A 16,587-nucleotide genomic window follows, 5' to 3' on the forward strand; every position below is an offset into this window, starting at 1 on the left:
GTTCATTTGTTTTTGGCAAAACATAGTAATATGGCAGACCGTTGGTAAACTTTTCACTACAGTCGACTAAAGTATGTTTCTGAAACCATTTGAGGTGAGAAATAAGCAATGCAGTTGCTCAAAGCGCACTGTATGTCCGACACATTATGATGGAATATATTGACTTTAAAAAAAAGATTTGAATGGTTGCTGGAACTTACTCATCAATACCTTACAACTGCTACACTACTAATAATAATCATTATCATCATCATGATCATCATCTTCATCATAATTTCAATTACCAATGTCTGTTTATCTGGCAGAATTTAAGCAATTAATGATATAAAGAACAAATAAATAACATAAAATTAAACCCATTTTTGTGTAATTTCAACCATCGGTATTGTTTATTGCATGAACAGAAAAGGTTATTGGTAAGACAACAGTGTGGCTCCTTGCATCAGCATTCATGTGTAAAGATTATTTGCAGGTGAGCAAACAATAAATTGCTAATAAATTGCCACAGAAAAGGACAACACGACACTATTCTAAAATGCTGTGTAATCACTCTGAAAACACAGTCCTTGCTGTGATCCAACATACACAAAGTTCCGCTTGAACTTTGAGCCTACCCATCGCTCTTACACACATATTATTCACAAATCACCAGAAGCTTCCGTCATTCTAAAATCCTGTCTTGTGACATCTGTCCTCACCCATTTTCTGACTTCTGATACTGTGACCCGTCTGTACAAGGCCCTCCTGTACCTATTTTCCTGACACCTGATGCCAAAGCAAGATCCTTCAGCTACCCCCCCGCCCCCAATCAGAATGTTGATCTTTGCTCAGGCCAGAGGCTTCTCACGGCTTCTGTTTACGAAAGTATCTGTGATGACGTCACATGATCTGTAGTAAAACTGGTTTTACTGGCGGCCTGTAGCATAGTGGTTAAGGTAAATGACTGGGACACGCAAGGTTGGTGGTTCTAATCCCGGTGTAGCCACAATAAGATTCGCACAGCCGTTGGGCCCTTGAGCAAGGACCTTAACCCTGCATTGCTCCAGGGGAGGATTGTCTCCTGCTTAGTCTAATCAACTGTATGTCGCTCTGGATAAGAGCATCTGCCAAATGCCAATAATGTAATGTAATGTAATGTAATGGTTATGTAACCAGCATTTTTTGGGCGGTAAACACAAATTAACATGTTTAGGGACAAGAATTCTTTAGGGTTTTATTTAAAATGTTCTTTAAAAAGGGATTGGTAAATACATTCTAAAATGCAGGACCTGATTGAAATCTGTGTTTGTAATGGACTATATGATATAGCTTGTAGTGGTGGTCAAGTGAAGTCAAGAACATTGGCTTAGACTGCATCACTCATTTCTCCACTAGAGGGCACTGCTCTAACTGCTGTAATCACACATTTGATTATCCTATATATAAACCATATTAACTATATTAAGATATTTATATATATCCACCCCCTGCAATTGCCTGAATTAATGTGTTTCTGCTGAATCGACCTCCGCAATAGGGAACAAACACAAGTTTTCTTCTTCGTTAAAAACATGTACTACAGATATGGTGCCCTGAGAAGGCTTCATAACTTAGACCAGTGTAACCAGGCCTGTCCCTGAAGACACATGATCCTGCAGTTTTTCATTTTTCATATGGCACACCTCATTCTACTAATTAGCAGCTCAACAACATCTCTAGCTGTTGAATGAGATGTGATTTGCTTGGGTTGGAATAAACACCTGCAGGATGGTAAATCTCCAGGAACAGGGTCAGGAACCACTGATAAAAATCTCACTCGAAACATCTCACTGCAAAATATTTTGAGTGCACTTTCTGTTCAATAGACATAGATATAGATCTATATGATATACATCTTTGAAAAGTAACAGAATGTTCTGTCCTACTGAGTAATCCCCAGATCTCCCCAGGCTCACACTTTTTCTATCCTTTCCAAATTCGACTTAGCGTTCTAGACAGGGCTATAATCTGAGTCAGAATCAGAACCTTCATCCGATTCTGAATAGGAGAAATCCGATTCCCAGTCACCAGAATCTCCCTTCTTTCCTTCCTCCTTTCTCTCATTACATTCCGCTCCATCGTCTTCCTCGGGCCTAATTCTGGCTCCCCTCATACCTGTGGCCTGGTGACACTCCCTCTGAGTCAGTCTCCTGACCCACACAGTGGGCTGTAACATCTGGGACCGGATCAGAACCAGCTGACTCTCCAGAGAAATCTGAACTCCGAGCCCCGCCGTCTCCACCCTAGCCAGGGAGGCGGCTGTGTCTCGGCCACACCTCTGGTAGCTCCTGGGGCTGCAATACTGATGGGGTGGGGTCACTGGGGTCACTGGGGGGACTGGATGGACTGAGGAGAGTGGTGCTTGCTGAAGCTCAATCACACCCTGATTCATCACCACACTAGGACACTCCTCCAGAGCACTCTGTCCCACCAACTCCGGAGAGCACCTCTCTAGAATGCTCACACTTTGACACCCCACCTCCTTAGGGCACTGCCCCAGAATGCTCGCACTTTGACCCTCTAATTCCTGAGAGCACGTCCCCAGAATGTTCAGGCTTTGACCTACTAATTCCAACACTGGAGAGCACTTCTCTAGAATGTTCACAGTTTGGCACCCCACCTCCTTCGGGTGCTCCAGAATGCTCACAGGTTTAGTCCTCATCTCCTTGGGGTATTCCTTCAGAATAATGGCACTTTGACCACCCAGCTCCACAGTGCACTCCTGCAGTATGTTTCTTGCCCATCTTTGGTGTCTGGAGCATAGCTGCATGGGATAATCTCCCATCTGACCGTGCTTCCCTGCCAGCTTTGTCCTTCCCCAACACACTCTGCTTTCCTCCTGGCTCCGCTTTTTTTCCTTCTGACCCCACCCTCTTTCATCTTGGCCCAATCCCCTTTCCTTGTGGCAGTGCTCTCTTGTCCCTTGGCTCCCCCCACCCAGTGATGAGCCCCGTTCTCTGAGTCTCTGTTCCGCCCTTTCACTTCGGCCTACACAATACCAGCTTGAACAAAGTGCTGTGGGCTTGGTTTTCACCTCTCCACGCCCCTTCCAATTGCTGTGGGACATGCTAGACAGCATCTCTCCTACTTGCCCTGCAGGGGGCAGTGTCTGTTTTGGTGAGTCCTTTGGATCTGAAAGAGGCTGTGGCGTCGGCTTCTCCTCATCAGCGCAGACGGAGGGCTGGCTCATTCCAGGGCTGGTACACGGTGTGACCCTGGCTGGAGAAACCAGAAGCACTTCCAGTCACTAGATGCATCGTGTATAGCCGGGCTACTCGACTCTAGGTCCTGGGGCCAGTAGGTATTTGCACCAATCATGTACTACTACCACCACCTGATTTCACTAATCGTCTTACTTCATAAACAAAGCAGGTAGAATAATTAGTGATGGAGTGGTGTAGTGCATGGATGGAGAAATTACCTGCAGACACTGCGGTCCACAAGACCTACAGTTCAGTTGCCCCAGCCGAGAGGATAGCGCACACAAACACTACTGGTGACACTTATTTCCAATGTGATCCTCAGACACACTCAAACACATCAGGCAAAGGGCCTTTCCCTCATAATAATTGGTGTGACTAGCCAACAACAAAGAAAATATAGACCCTCACCCCAAAAGAGAATAGAGAATGTCGATTTGTGGGTTGCATTCCGGTGTCCAAAACACTGAACTCATGCGCTCTATGATCCAATAGAAGGAGGAGGGGGGGCAAGGGGAGACGATTGGCTACTACATTGGTGAACTGGTTTTGCGAGAAATTAGCCTAATCATGCTGGCTGGCCAACCTTAATTAGTTGTTGCATTATAAACCTAACTAAACTCACTACACAGTGCTACTGTTACTGCTTATATTTTCGGGAGATGCTTAAATCCAAAGACTCCCGGACATTCAGACATGACTTGACATGTCTGATCAAAATAAAAGCAATTAATTGGTGCATTTGTGAGTATGTGTGCTTATATTACAGATTTGTGCAGGTAGAGCAGACTGAAATCCACCGGTGGCTAGCACCACCACTAGCTTACAATTAGCTAAGGTTAGATGATGTCAGCTACTGAATGCGAGTTAGCTAAATGGCCTGTGTGGAAAGCCACTACTAAAGCTGATGTTTTACTAATTATATCTCAGCTCATTGCTATCACGGCACACGGTCGTATGCCAGAGAGTTAGGGGTTACAAATGGGGGATATAAGTTTTTTGTATGTAAACACAGGAGTGAGAAATTCTGCAGAGCCTGCCTTTAATTCCAGGGAGTAAGGTATGTTAGGTCTGATAGATGGGAGGCTTGAGAAGGGCACACTCTGTCAGCCATCTAGAGAACATACACGTCTATGATCCTGACTCACCATAGAAAATCAGTCTTTTCAGGGCTGCAGGCACAGAGTGAGGACTACAGCTCAACACCCCCAGCAGCAACTGTTCCCCGTCCACAAGGGGGCGCTCCTGCCTCAAAACCTGAACAGACATGTGCAAACATAAATACATACAGATGCCTACACAGAAATGTAATGCCGAGTTCATGGTTTCGGGCATAACCTGTAAGGACACATTAAGCATTAAGCTGACAGGTTGAGCATGTGCACAAACACACATATTGTAAGTACAAGCATATGGATACTCATAGTGCAATGCACATACAAGGAGGGCTATTACTAAAACAAAATGAACCTGCAGACACACACATACCTGGTCTATACATGTGGATGGTGGAAGGTCCTTCTCCAGCTTCTGCAGGTAGTCGAACAACCTCTCCTCCAGTTTCTGTGCATATCTCTCCCCATATTGTTCCTCCATCTGGTCCTACAAACCTCTGAGCATCAGCATACACCTGACCAAAACAATACTGCTCCTATATCTGCTTATGTTACAATGAGGCTGTGGTACAATATGCACAAAAAGGCGATATTTAGGCTGTCAAGATGGTCTGACATTAAATGAGCTATGAAATAAAACCACATTTTTTTGTGCCAAATATGTGACAGTTTAAACATCGCATTGCCAACAGGTGATTCAACTTCCTGAATTAGGTCATGTTCTTTTTTTTCTAGGCTATGTCCTGTTTTTGATGGAGTTTTTGATGACCGGTGTAGTGTGTCCCATGACCGCAATTTTGATTTGAGTATTCACGCACAAGTTACATGGCTATCAATATGGAACTTATGCAAATCATGATTAAAGCAAAAGAAAACCAGAAAATGTGCTGAAAAGAAGGAACAATTCTTTACAGAATTAGAATATACTGCAATTTACTATAAATAAGTTGACTTTTGAATATATCATAAATATATTTCACAGCAATGTTATACTGCAATATGTGAAAGCCCCTATAGGTTACGTACGACACTGTGCAAAGGTATTTGCTACATATAATTTGATTTTAATTTTAGCCTGCTCTTCTTTGAAAACCTGCTTTCATTTCTGGTAGGTTTCTAGAGCATGAACTACTAGTTCCAGGTCCTGCCACATCATTTCTATTGGGATAATAGAAATAATAGTATAAAGACGTCAACTAGTGGGTAGCTGACCACTACCATGGTCAAGTCAGCCATTTTGTCTGACCAATAAGCAATAATAGAGGAAATCAGGAAGGGGGAAAATGCTTTTTTCGCCAGTACATAGGGATGTTGTGGTAGTATCTTTTCCAATGCTGACAATATATTTAACTCCATATAATGCAGTATATTATATTTCCCAAAGTGCTGCTGGGTGGATGTAGTGTGTGCGAGGGCAGGATTATATTCTCACTCTGATGTAAGCCTTGCGCATTTCCTTGTGGAAAAGCAGCGTTTGGGCTAGCTGCTTAAATTCATAATGGCACTTTCTCATCAGATCCAGCTCCCTTCTGCTCTACAGAAAAAAAACAACCAAGAGATAAGAAATTTTACTCCCTGTTCAAACAGATTATATTTTAATGTTGCAATATGATGAGACATGATTCAGGTTCAATGGTAGGTCACAGTTACAGTGCCCTGGATAATGTTTGGGTCATTTATTTATTTACCTCCATAATTTGAAATTTGCAATAAAAAAATCACATGTGGTTAAAGTGCACATTGAGAATTCTTCTGTCATCAGCTGTGGAAGTCTTCCTTACTAATTCCTGCGATTAGTAAACTCACCAGTGCTCTCTTTCTTCTTAATTATGTTTCAAACAGTTGATTTTCAGCCAATGTCTCAAACTGTTTTATTTTTGTTTCTCAGTCTCAGCTTTCATTGGCACAAAGTCCTCATGTTGATAAACAACAATACTAGATTCCAAAGGTGATCAAAAGACTAGAAGAAAGACTATGTGCTGAGAGCTCTCTTATACCTGCATTAAGGAGGCAATTAAACACACCTGAGCAATTTTACACTGCAGTAATTTCTTCTAAATGTACAAAAATATCCTTAAATAAAATCTGTGAATGTGCACTTTAACCACATGTTAATTGTGTGATTCCAAACATTATGGAGGGCACTGTATACTGAACAGGAGGAAGGTGAGTGAGTTTAATAGAATTGTTTTGAAAAGCTGTGGGACTTTCCTGTCTTCTCTCATTATTTTGACTGGGCAAAGACAGTTGCTGGAACTGAAGTAAATGATGGCCCTCTGAAAGATTGACCCAGCTATGGCCTGGTGGAGAGTCATATCACTGCTGCCCCCTGGTGGAGACATGCAGAACCTGCATTGCACACATATAACAGCTACCTACTATGGGTGAGAGAAAAATTATACTCACACAACCACGGTACAAAGTTACTCTGCTTGGGAAAAAGTGGATTATCTTGGTCATAGTGCTGACTTCCCCATGGTTCTTCTGCAACATCCACATGACAATCTGGATGAGTGAACACAAAAGCCCATATTTCACAGATTCCACAGTTTCATCCAGAGCGGTCCCCTCCACCCACCCTGGCTGCTCTGTAGTATTAGTAAAAACTATCTCAACCTTTGTATGATGTTTGGGGTCTATTTTACCCCATTCAGTGTTTAACATATGTTAAAAACCAGTTAACCTTTTTTTTTTTTTTTTTTTTACTGTACGGTATATCTCATTTTTTGGAAGACAATAAGAAGGTGACACACAGAGTGTCAAAGTTTTTCTATTACAGTAATTCTGCATCAATTCAAACTGTAATAGCAAATTTGACCACAAACATAAACATGAAAATGTATTTAACATAATACATAATACATCCTTCCACAGCACTGAAACAGCCCTGGTCAAAGTACTCAATGACCTACTCCTCGCTGAAAATGAGCTGCTTGTGAATTGACAGTCAATAGCAACGTATGGCCACCCCACACTGGAAACACAGCAACAACATTAAAAATATGGGTCCAGCTAACAAATTTATACCCGCTTTAATTTTGAAACAATTTATAGTTTTTGAGTTATGAGCTATGCAAATGAGTTGGGTGGCAATTGACAGTCTATGGCAGGGGTCGGCAACCCTGGTCCTGGAGAGCCATAGGGTGTGCTGGCTTTTGTCTCCACCTTAAAATAAGCAACCGATTCAGACCCAAGAAACCAGGTGAGGTAGGTTAACTGTGTAATCAACAGCTTTCATTGATCATTTAATGCCAAGTAACAACGAAAGCCAGCACACCCTGCGGCTCTCCAGGGTTGCCGACCCCTGGTCTATGGCAATGCATGCCCATACCACACCTGACAGACAGCAACAACAGGTGGCAAACAGTTTTTATTTAAATTTGTGCACAATTTTATATTCTCTGCAAATACATCACAATCATATCCAACTGTATTAATTTAACAATGAAAATTGACAAAATTACAGTTCATAAATAATTCTATTCACCAAACTTTTATTTTGATAAATACGAACCGGAAGTCTCCAATTGTGGCCAGCAACATTTGCCAGACCTAGAGATGTGTATTAGCTAGCACTAGCAGGCGTCCTCTTGATTTAGGGAACTCCGTTTCCACAGTGACAAAGATGTCTTCATATTTGCCAGCCGTACAACTCCCTCCTGCCACTGCTGATTCAGCTGTAGCACCAAGCCTGTCCCCATGCCTGACAATGCCACCCATTGGTGTTCCTGCCATCCCTCAACCACATCTGTACTTCAAGTTATTGGACATTTATGTACTTTTATTTAATCTGGTTTTCTGTTTTCTGTGTAGAAACCATTGTTTCTACAAACCGGTGTCAACCAGCGGCAGATGGGTTCCCCTACTGAGTCAGGTTCTGCTCAAGGTTTCTTCCTGTTTCCAGGGAGTTTTTCCTAGCCACTGTTGCCCTAGGCGTACTCTTGGGGTCCGGTTTCTCTGTAAAGCTGCTTTGCGACAAAGGCCCTTTGTAAAAAGCGCTATACAAATAAAATTGAATTGATTTAATTGAATAATGAGGGTTTAAAAAAAAATCCATTCCGAAAAGAGCAAGGGTCACCTACCATGGTCTTGAGGCCAAACATAATCTTCATGTGCTTGATAGAGGTGACGAGCCTTGGCACCAGTGTGTAGATAGACTCCAGCAGCTCCAGCACACTCTCAAAGTGTTTGACGTCCCTGGCATTTACCACTGACCATGCCTGTGCTGCAGCTACACGCAAAGCGCAAGGCTCCTGCAGGGTCAGCGACTGAAGTTCGCCTTCCTGCCACTTATACGGCACCAACCCTGGGGGTGCAGAAAACAAATGGTACGCAGTTATTTTATAGATTGTATTCTCTGCATACAGGTGACTTGTCAGTTATGATCAGAGGCGTAGAACCCAGGTTCAGAAAGTAAAAGTCCTCCCCAGTTTGTCACCCCTGGGATTTCCACCTCCGGTCCTTAGCAGGCTACATTTACCTTAGTACCCTGCCATTTATGCTACTTTACATGTCGAAAATATATAGTCCATATAGAAAATGTATAGTCCATGATCTACACATTTGTACAGAAAACAAATCTGTAAAGCAACAGAAATATTGGTCCAGACTCATGAGCTTTTCGCAATAAATAGGCTACTATGTAATAAGTTATATGCCTATATGCTATGCTTTAAACTTGTTTGAAGAAACTAGATTAAAAGATTAGCCTATGTAAAGCAATAGCAAGGAATATAAAAAAGAAAACTATAGCCAATCAAATATAAAAGCAAAACACTGTACCCTCCAGTACGTCCATCATTCGGTGACTCCAGGCGTATTCAATGACCCACACAGCCAGGGATGGAATCTGCTCAGCGCACGCGATTTCTGTCCGTTTCAATAGCAAGTTGGTCTCCATTTTTCCCAGGGCACAAATAAATATTGTTGTATCGTTGTATATACAACTAAGCCACAGCCAAGTGAACGGAGTAAGTAAAAATCAAATCGATACTTAGTTTTCATGTTCCCGCAGCGTCCTCCTATTGGCTAAGATAATCGGCCATCTGTCTCGCCAGATTTTCTTGTCACAGCACTGCACAGCTACAAATATCGTCCATCTTCCACAGATTTAAGTTTCAACTTGTAAGACCTCTTTTATTGGGAGTAATTTCTACAAATAAAACTAAACTGAAATTCTGTGCATTTTTTTTTACTAGTATCCACATTTGCAATACACTTATATGTCAACATCTGGCAACCAAATCAGCTCGAACCCTTTGAGGACATGTCCGGGCAAACCCTCTAGCACCACGTGATCATAAAACCGGAAGTTGTATCAGCTATCTCCAAAACAGTTTAAATCGTGAGTGAAAGTCAGACAAGCGAGAGGTCACTGTGCAATAAAATGGGATTTTGCACAACTGAATCCATCTATTTTCTTCCAAATTAAGGTCGCCACACGGTACACTGATTATTGGTAAGCAATCGACATAACAGCCAAGGAACATGCGAGGAACTGTATGAAACCTATAGTTGCAAGTCTCCTTGCTGCACGCGGTAGCTAGCACTACTGAATCGACATACCGGTTAGCTAAGTTAGCTAGCAGTTTACGAAATCATGTCTATCAACCTACATTCACGCTATTGTTTGCTATATTGTTACTATTTTATTACCGTACATATACCGTACAAATACCAACATTCGCAGGCTAGCCTGGTAACTTAACGTTATTGAAACTAGTATTGTCAACACTGGCATGTGGCGGCTCTGTGGGGTGTGTTGAGCATCACAGATGTTGGTAGCTAGTTAGCTAAATGTCAACAGAGATTGGTAGCGTTAGCTGGTAGTAAAGAGTTCGTGAGCATGATCAAGACAATGGTTCGAGAGCTTATAACAGTAAGTGAAGTACAGTAGCAGATACTAGTCTAACTTAGTTCCTGGTTGTTTGACAATTACACACATGTACCCGAATAACGTTTGCGCTCTGGTTACCTTCCCCATTTTCATTGCTCTATAACAATTCACACCCTTTCGACGAATTGCTGTTACTCTTAGTGTGATTGAAACATTGAAATGTCACTGAAGCTGAAAATGTTATAGGCCTTAGCATTTAAAATTCCCATTTTCGTAAAGGTAAACATGGTCTTGTTTCGCAGACGCGGATTAAGCCTAGTCCGAGACGAAATTCAATACAATAAACAATTGCCAACTCATTTGTACCTTTTTTACTTGCCCAAGACTCTTATTTGTATCCAAATGGAACATTACTGTACTTGTAGGTTACATGTGGGAAATGTCTTCCCAAAAGAACAAAAATGTATCTCCACTGTACCTGTATTTCTGAGAGTGATCAGATCGTGTACATTTGCAGCATTTATGTGTACCTCACTGTTCTCATACAAATAAATGTAGCAAGATGAAATTATTGGACCAGACTCGAACCACAAAGGCTGTCCTGCACTAGCTAAAATTTCCCTCAGGATGAATAAAGTATCTATCTATCTATCTATCTATCTATCTAGCTCAGCGTCTGCACCGCTTTCCCTGCTGGTGCTGACAGATGATGTCTTCCACAACAGATCTTGGTCAAATATGTAATTGTTTTGTATTCAAATATTTATCTATGTTAGTTATCTATACTGGGCGTGTCTGCTGTTTTGGAACCTATGAAATATTGGCAGCCCCCTCTCCCTTCTGGTCCATCTTGGTTCACTCAATTGCATCAGGCAAGATCTGTCGGACACAGAAAGGTTTTTGAATCCAAAACAATTACGTATTTGACCCAGGTGAACAGTAGGGCAGAAGAAATCATATTATCCATAAAGAGATTTGCCTGCATGCTGCATCTGCTCAGACGAAGGACTGAACCATCAACAGTAATAAAAATGTGAGATCTGGCAAGAGATGGCCAGGGCAAGTTTATGCCATTTCTTTCTAGCTATTTGTACCCATGCTGCAAATCCGAGGCGTGTAAACACTTTCTTACTACTGTAGAATAAATCCTGTAAAAAGCTTACAATATGTGCATTTTTTAAAGTGCAAGAAAGGTTTTGACCATTAAATGGTTGAGAAATCAACTGAGCCTGCCTTCTTGATTCTTGATAGACAGCCTTGATTCTTCCTGCAGGTGGGGCTGCAACCACACCCAGCCATGAATAGAACCTTGCGGCCCTCCATCTTGTTGCGCTGGTTCTTCCGGGAGGGCGCCCATAAAACCCAACTCACCGGCGCCCCCCTCTGGCGGCGAGCCTCCCCCAGCCCCAACCTGGCCAGAGCGCACTCCTCGGACATCAAGGTGCGCTCCTACCTGCAGTATCTGAAGCGGAAGGTGAGGGCCCCGCCGACCCCGCCCTACAGCCACGTGTGCCAGGTGGGCGACCCTGTGTTGAGGGTGCGGGCGGCCGAGGTGGACGCGGGGGCAGTGGGGGGGGCGGAGGTGCAGAAGGTGATCGGGACACTGGTGCGGGTTATGCGCAAGCGAGACTGCATGGGCCTGAGTGCGCCACAGATCGGCGTGCCGTTGCGCATCCTGGCGCTGGAGTACCCCGAGAGCATGATGCACGACTGGTCGCCTGCCGAACAGGAAGCCCGCGGCCTGGCGCCCGTCCCGCTCCGCGTCTTCATCAACCCGCGGCTGCGTGTGCTCGACTCGCGCACCGCCACCTTCCTGGAGGCCTGCGAGAGCGTCTCGGGCTTCTCCGCCTGTGTGCCACGCTACCTGTCCGTGGAGGTCTCGGGTGAGCGAGTGTCCGCCTTGCTGCATGCCTTCCCTCTACCTGTACCACACCTTCGCTGCTCACTACCACACCTTCAGTGACCTCACCTTCACTGGCCCCTACCACACCTTCAGTGACCACACCTTCACTGGCCCCTACCACACCTTCAGTGACCTCACCTTCACTGGCCCCTACCACACCTTCACTGCTCTGCACTGATTTAATGATCCCTGGTCTAGTGGGACCTATACAATACTCTCAAAAATGGCAAACTCCGCCTTCTGGTCCTCTTGTTTAGCCAAATTGCACCAGACAAAATCAACAGAGCACAGAAAAGCATTTGAATCCAAAACAATTTTGTCTGCTCTCAACACTGATAACAAACAAGGGTGAGAACCAACAGAAGCATATTTTGGGTTTAGAAGGTAACTCGGAGATAAGTATTGTTTTTATATATTTAAAAAAAGGGTCATTTTGTGGAAAATCAACCAGAGGTGTGGGGGGTGACCACTACAATATTGCTCAAACTTTGTGTAAATGTTGTTTGTAATTATAAGGTCGCACAATATGCATGTCAGGACAATAACCAAGCGATGAATTCCAAGGAACTCTCTGTAGACCTCCACAATAAAATTATGGCAAGGCATAGATTCCCAGAAGCACAGTGGCCTCAATAATTGTGAAATGCAAGTTAGGAGCCACCAGGACTCTTCTTAGAGTTGGCCATCTGGCCAAACTGGAGTAACCAGACTAGAAGGGCCTTATTCAGGGAGGTGACCAAGAACCCAACGGTCATTCTTTACAGAGAATGGGATAAACTGCCCAATTCAAGGTGTACAAAGCTTGTAGAGACCCACAAAATCTTGTAGCTGTAATTGCTGCCCCCTTTGGCTTCTACAAAGTACTGAATTAAGGTTCCGTGAATACTTATGAGAGATTTCATTTTTTGATTTTTTTAAATTTGCAAAAATGTCTAAAAATATGTTTTCACTTTGTCATTATGTGTTGAGTGGAGATTGATTGGATAAAATCAGTATTTTTACCCTTTAAAATTAAATCTACGACAAAGTGAAGGGGTCGGAATACTTTCTGAAGCCACTGTATTTTCAATAGAGAACATACAACGCATTAAACTCATTTCATTTTGATTCGTTTTTCTAGAGATATAGTCTCTTAAACAATGGGGGATGGCACTCATGAAGTCATTTGCGAGTGCAAATTTGTGTTTGTGTCAATTTTGAGCATTATATCTTTGGCATTAACACAGGGAGGAATATGGTCAAATGATGCTACCTCATGCTGCAATTTTTTTCAATATCTGATACAGAGTACTTTTTCAGGTTCTTCCCCGCTTTAAGCAAATCTGGCAGATTTTCCATGGACTGAACCAAAGGTATAATTGGAGAATAGTCTGTCAAATGTCTTATTTAACAAAAGATGTCGTCTTTGACTCCACTCTGGCTCACTCTGGTATTGCATAGATAGATGTTGTACCTTCGCAAAAACTCATATGGCTCATATTAGCCAGTACTGTGAATGGCATTATTCACATTAATTGGCAAATACGCAGTACTATAAGACAGTGGTTCTTTAAAGCAGCGGCGTGTGGTGAGGGCTGAAGTGGAGAAAAAGTCCATTAGAAACCGAAAAGAAGGGGTGGGGGGCTTCAAAAAAGTACCAAAAGGGGGGCCTGGCCGAAAAGGTGTAATAGCCACTGCAATAACCAGAACTGGGTCAATAACTCAGCCCTGATGATGAGAGTAACAGCGAAGAACCAATGAATGATATCGATTGTACACAGGTGTGACTGGTGTGTGCTCTCCTCAGGGCTGAACGAGCGGGCAGAACCCGTTTACTGGCAGGCCAGCGGCTGGCCAGCGAGGATCCTTCAGCACGAGATGGACCACCTGGAGGGGGTTCTGTACGTAGACCGCATGGACAGCTACACCTTCACCAACATCCACTGGGAGGAGCACAATGAGTGACCGCACAGTCTGCTGCACCTTAAACCAGAGGGTGGGGGACCACTTCCTGGAGTTCTGCTGCCACATCCCATATGTGGTCATCGCCACCTTTGCCCAGTTGGCTGTATACACCAATGTTGGTTCACAGCGAGTGACAAAGAGAGAACAGTTTGCTCTGTTTTAATAGTAAATCATTTATTTGGTGTAAGTTAGGAATAAAATGTATTATAACGTGTATAATATATTGTTTGATTGTATTTTCTTTGAAATCATTTCAATTCAATTATAATATTTCAATTATTTCTTCTGGTTTAAAAAAAAGAAAATAAATGTAAACAGCTTGGAGGACGATTCATTTCAGTAATTTCAGGAATTTATTATGAAGCTAAATTAATTTCATCAATTGAAACGTCCTCGTAGAACATGGAAATTGTTTCAATTCATCAATTTAATTTGAATTAATCTCCTGAATTTACTTAATCAAAATTGATTTCAGTCTTGATTTTTAACAATGAAAAGCAGTGTTGCGTAGTCATTTGTATATTTACAAGGAACAACAGGAGCCACAATACCTTATGGATAGTATTTTTTTTATGTAACGTAAACTCCGTTCTCTGTGTTCTGAATGCTACGTTAGCACACTATGTTCCAAACAGTGCAACCTTCATGATGTATAACTTAAAATAGTTCTAGATCAGCTTTGGTTTGTGTGTGTGTAAAATACACTGCTCAAAAAAAATTAAGGAAACACTTAAGGAACACATCAGATCTTGATGAACGATTTATTCAAGTTGAAAATCTTTACTGATGTACATTGTATAATTTGTTGAGAACTGTAAGAACCCCCCAAAATACACCAAAAGGTGGAAGTATCTGAGATCAATGCTACTGGAACAGGCTTAATTTAATTTTGTTCTCGTTTATCTGACTCCAAAAGATAAGTTCAACTGATCCTCTGTTCTAACAGTTCAATAAAAGGAACTGCAAATGTCCGCCAATAGTGTGGCTCTATACCATCGCTATCTATCTATCTATCTATTTATGTAGACGCAGATGTGCCTGTGGCCTGTGTACCTACGATGATATACTTTTGTGTCTTGTGACGCCACTGGTGAATAGGCGAGTGACTACAGGGTGCAGGTATCCCAGGCTGTCTATGTCTGTTAGGACTCTAAACTGCTAAGTGTGCAGTGGTGCGAGTCTTAAGAGGATGCAGGTTCAAATTAATACAATTTATTAAACAATGTGCATTGCAGAAATAGAATTGCAATGTGTTACAAGAATTACAAGATGTAATATGAATGGCTATACGCGAATGGTGCGCAGGAGGTCGTATTAGTGAGTCTCCTCAAACCATTCCACGTTTCCCTTTATATACCCAGGGTTTACAGGAATAACAACAGATCATCGAATAGAGTCACAAGACGGCGTTACCAACAATGGCCTTGCTGATGTTATCTCTGTCTAACAAACCTGGTTAACCTTTGTATCACAGCTGGATGCGGACTCACAGGTAACTTGCATTACCTGTAGTTTATTCCTACAAGATCTTTATTCAGCAACCAGTGTACTACACTACCAATGACACCAAACCATTTCCCACAACATTAGCTATCTAAAGACACCAAACACTGTATGTGGAAAACCCATGGTTTATACAGTGCTATTTAAACTCATCAGTTCTGGGAGCATTCCACTCTGGTGACAGAATTGCGCAGAGGCAGCACAATGATGGGAGCAATAGTCCTGTATTGACGAGCACTGTCTTTTCCTCAAACCTTGCTGACCCTATGTCAACATGGTAAACACAGTCTGTTTCCTTTTGGGGGTCTAAAGAGAGGCGCACTTATGTAAAATGCCCTACAAGAGTAACAGCGAAGAACCAATGAATGATATTGATTGTGCACAGGTGTGATTAGAGTGCGCTCCTCTCAGGGCGGAACCCGTTACCTGGTAGGCCAGCGGGGGTGCACAGGTGTGACTGGTGTGTGCTCTCCTCAGGGCTGAACGAGCGGGCGGAACCCGTTACCTGGAAGGCCAGCGAGGATCCTTCAGCACGAGATGGACCACCTGGAGGGGGTTCTGTACGTCGACCACATGGACAGCTACACCTTCACCAACATCCACTGGGAGGAGCACAATGAGTGACCGCAGTCTGCTGCACCTTAAACCAGAGGGTGGGGGACCACTTCCTGGAGTTCTGCTGCCACATCCCATATGTGGTCATTTCCACCTTTGCCCAGTTGGCTGTATACACCAATGTTGGTTCACAGCGAGTGACATAGAGAGAAGAGTTTGCTCTGTTTTAATAGTAAATCATTTATTTGGTGTAAGTTTGGAATAAAATGTATAACACATGTATAATATATTGCTTCATTGTATTTTCTTTGAAATCATTTCAATTCAATTACAATATTTCAATTATTTCTTCCGATTGAAAAACAAACATGTAAACAATTTGGTGGGAGGTCGATTCATTTTCAGTAATTTCAGGAATTGATGAGGAAGATAAATTAACTTAATCAATTGAAAAGTCCTTGTAGAACATGGAAATTGTTTCAATTCCTAAATTTAATTGATTTTTAACAATGA

At 42.6% G+C, this 16,587-nt stretch overlaps 2 protein-coding genes across 5 annotated transcripts; one reads left to right on the forward strand and one right to left on the reverse strand.

Moving 5' to 3' along the window:
• Positions 1-440: 440 nt before the first annotated feature.
• LOC133131415 (uncharacterized) lies at positions 441-9,445 on the reverse strand. Of its 2 annotated transcripts, XM_061246777.1 has the most exons (7): positions 9,116-9,445; positions 8,416-8,639; positions 6,740-6,838; positions 5,766-5,867; positions 4,707-4,820; positions 4,367-4,475; positions 441-3,237 (listed from the first exon to the last, which is right to left on the reverse strand). In XM_061246777.1, the coding sequence occupies exons 1-7, from the start codon at positions 9,231-9,233 to the stop codon at positions 1,970-1,972; spliced, it is 2,034 nt and encodes a 677-aa protein (XP_061102761.1). In that variant the 5' UTR covers positions 9,234-9,445; the 3' UTR covers positions 441-1,969. The 2 variants fall into 2 exon arrangements, with proteins under 2 accessions (XP_061102761.1, XP_061102762.1); XM_061246778.1 differs by lacking the exons at positions 8,416-8,639; positions 9,116-9,445 and adding an exon at positions 7,246-7,319.
• Positions 9,446-9,650: 205 nt separating this feature from the next.
• pdf (peptide deformylase, mitochondrial) lies at positions 9,651-16,343 on the forward strand. Of its 3 annotated transcripts, XR_009708955.1 has the most exons (5): positions 9,651-9,791; positions 11,443-12,052; positions 13,859-14,047; positions 15,378-15,508; positions 15,997-16,343. XR_009708955.1 is itself a non-coding variant. In XM_061244952.1 (3 exons), the coding sequence occupies exons 2-3, from the start codon at positions 11,467-11,469 to the stop codon at positions 14,014-14,016; spliced, it is 744 nt and encodes a 247-aa protein (XP_061100936.1). In that variant the 5' UTR covers positions 9,651-9,791; positions 11,443-11,466; the 3' UTR covers positions 14,017-16,343. The 3 variants fall into 3 exon arrangements, 1 of the variants encoding a protein (XP_061100936.1); XR_009708954.1 differs by having other exon boundaries at positions 13,859-15,508; XM_061244952.1 differs by having other exon boundaries at positions 13,859-16,343.
• The last annotated feature ends 244 nt before the right edge of the window (positions 16,344-16,587 follow it).

Source organism: Conger conger, chromosome 6, assembly GCF_963514075.1.
Source record: "Conger conger chromosome 6, fConCon1.1, whole genome shotgun sequence".
In the NCBI taxonomy this organism is placed as follows: domain Eukaryota; kingdom Metazoa; phylum Chordata; class Actinopteri; order Anguilliformes; family Congridae; genus Conger; species Conger conger.

What these genes read in the sequence shown, in the direction of transcription:
- LOC133131415 (XM_061246777.1), bottom strand. Translation starts at nt 9,233, where the DNA reads ATGGAGACCAACTTGCTATTGAAACGGACAGAAATCGCGTGCGCTGAG. An exon ending in TAACTTTGTACCGTGGTTGT is followed by an intron (nt 5,868 to 6,739) that starts GTGAGTATAATT and finishes TTTTTTCTGTAG; the next exon opens with AGCAGAAGGGAGCTGGATCT. An exon ending in TGCGCAAGGCTTACATCAGA is followed by an intron (nt 4,821 to 5,765) that starts GTGAGAATATAA and finishes AGAGGTTTGTAG; the next exon opens with GACCAGATGGAGGAACAATA.
- pdf (XM_061244952.1), top strand. Translation starts at nt 11,467, where the DNA reads ATGAATAGAACCTTGCGGCCCTCCATCTTGTTGCGCTGGTTCTTCCGG. An exon ending in CCTGTCCGTGGAGGTCTCGG is followed by an intron (nt 12,053 to 13,858) that starts GTGAGCGAGTGT and finishes TGCTCTCCTCAG; the next exon opens with GGCTGAACGAGCGGGCAGAA.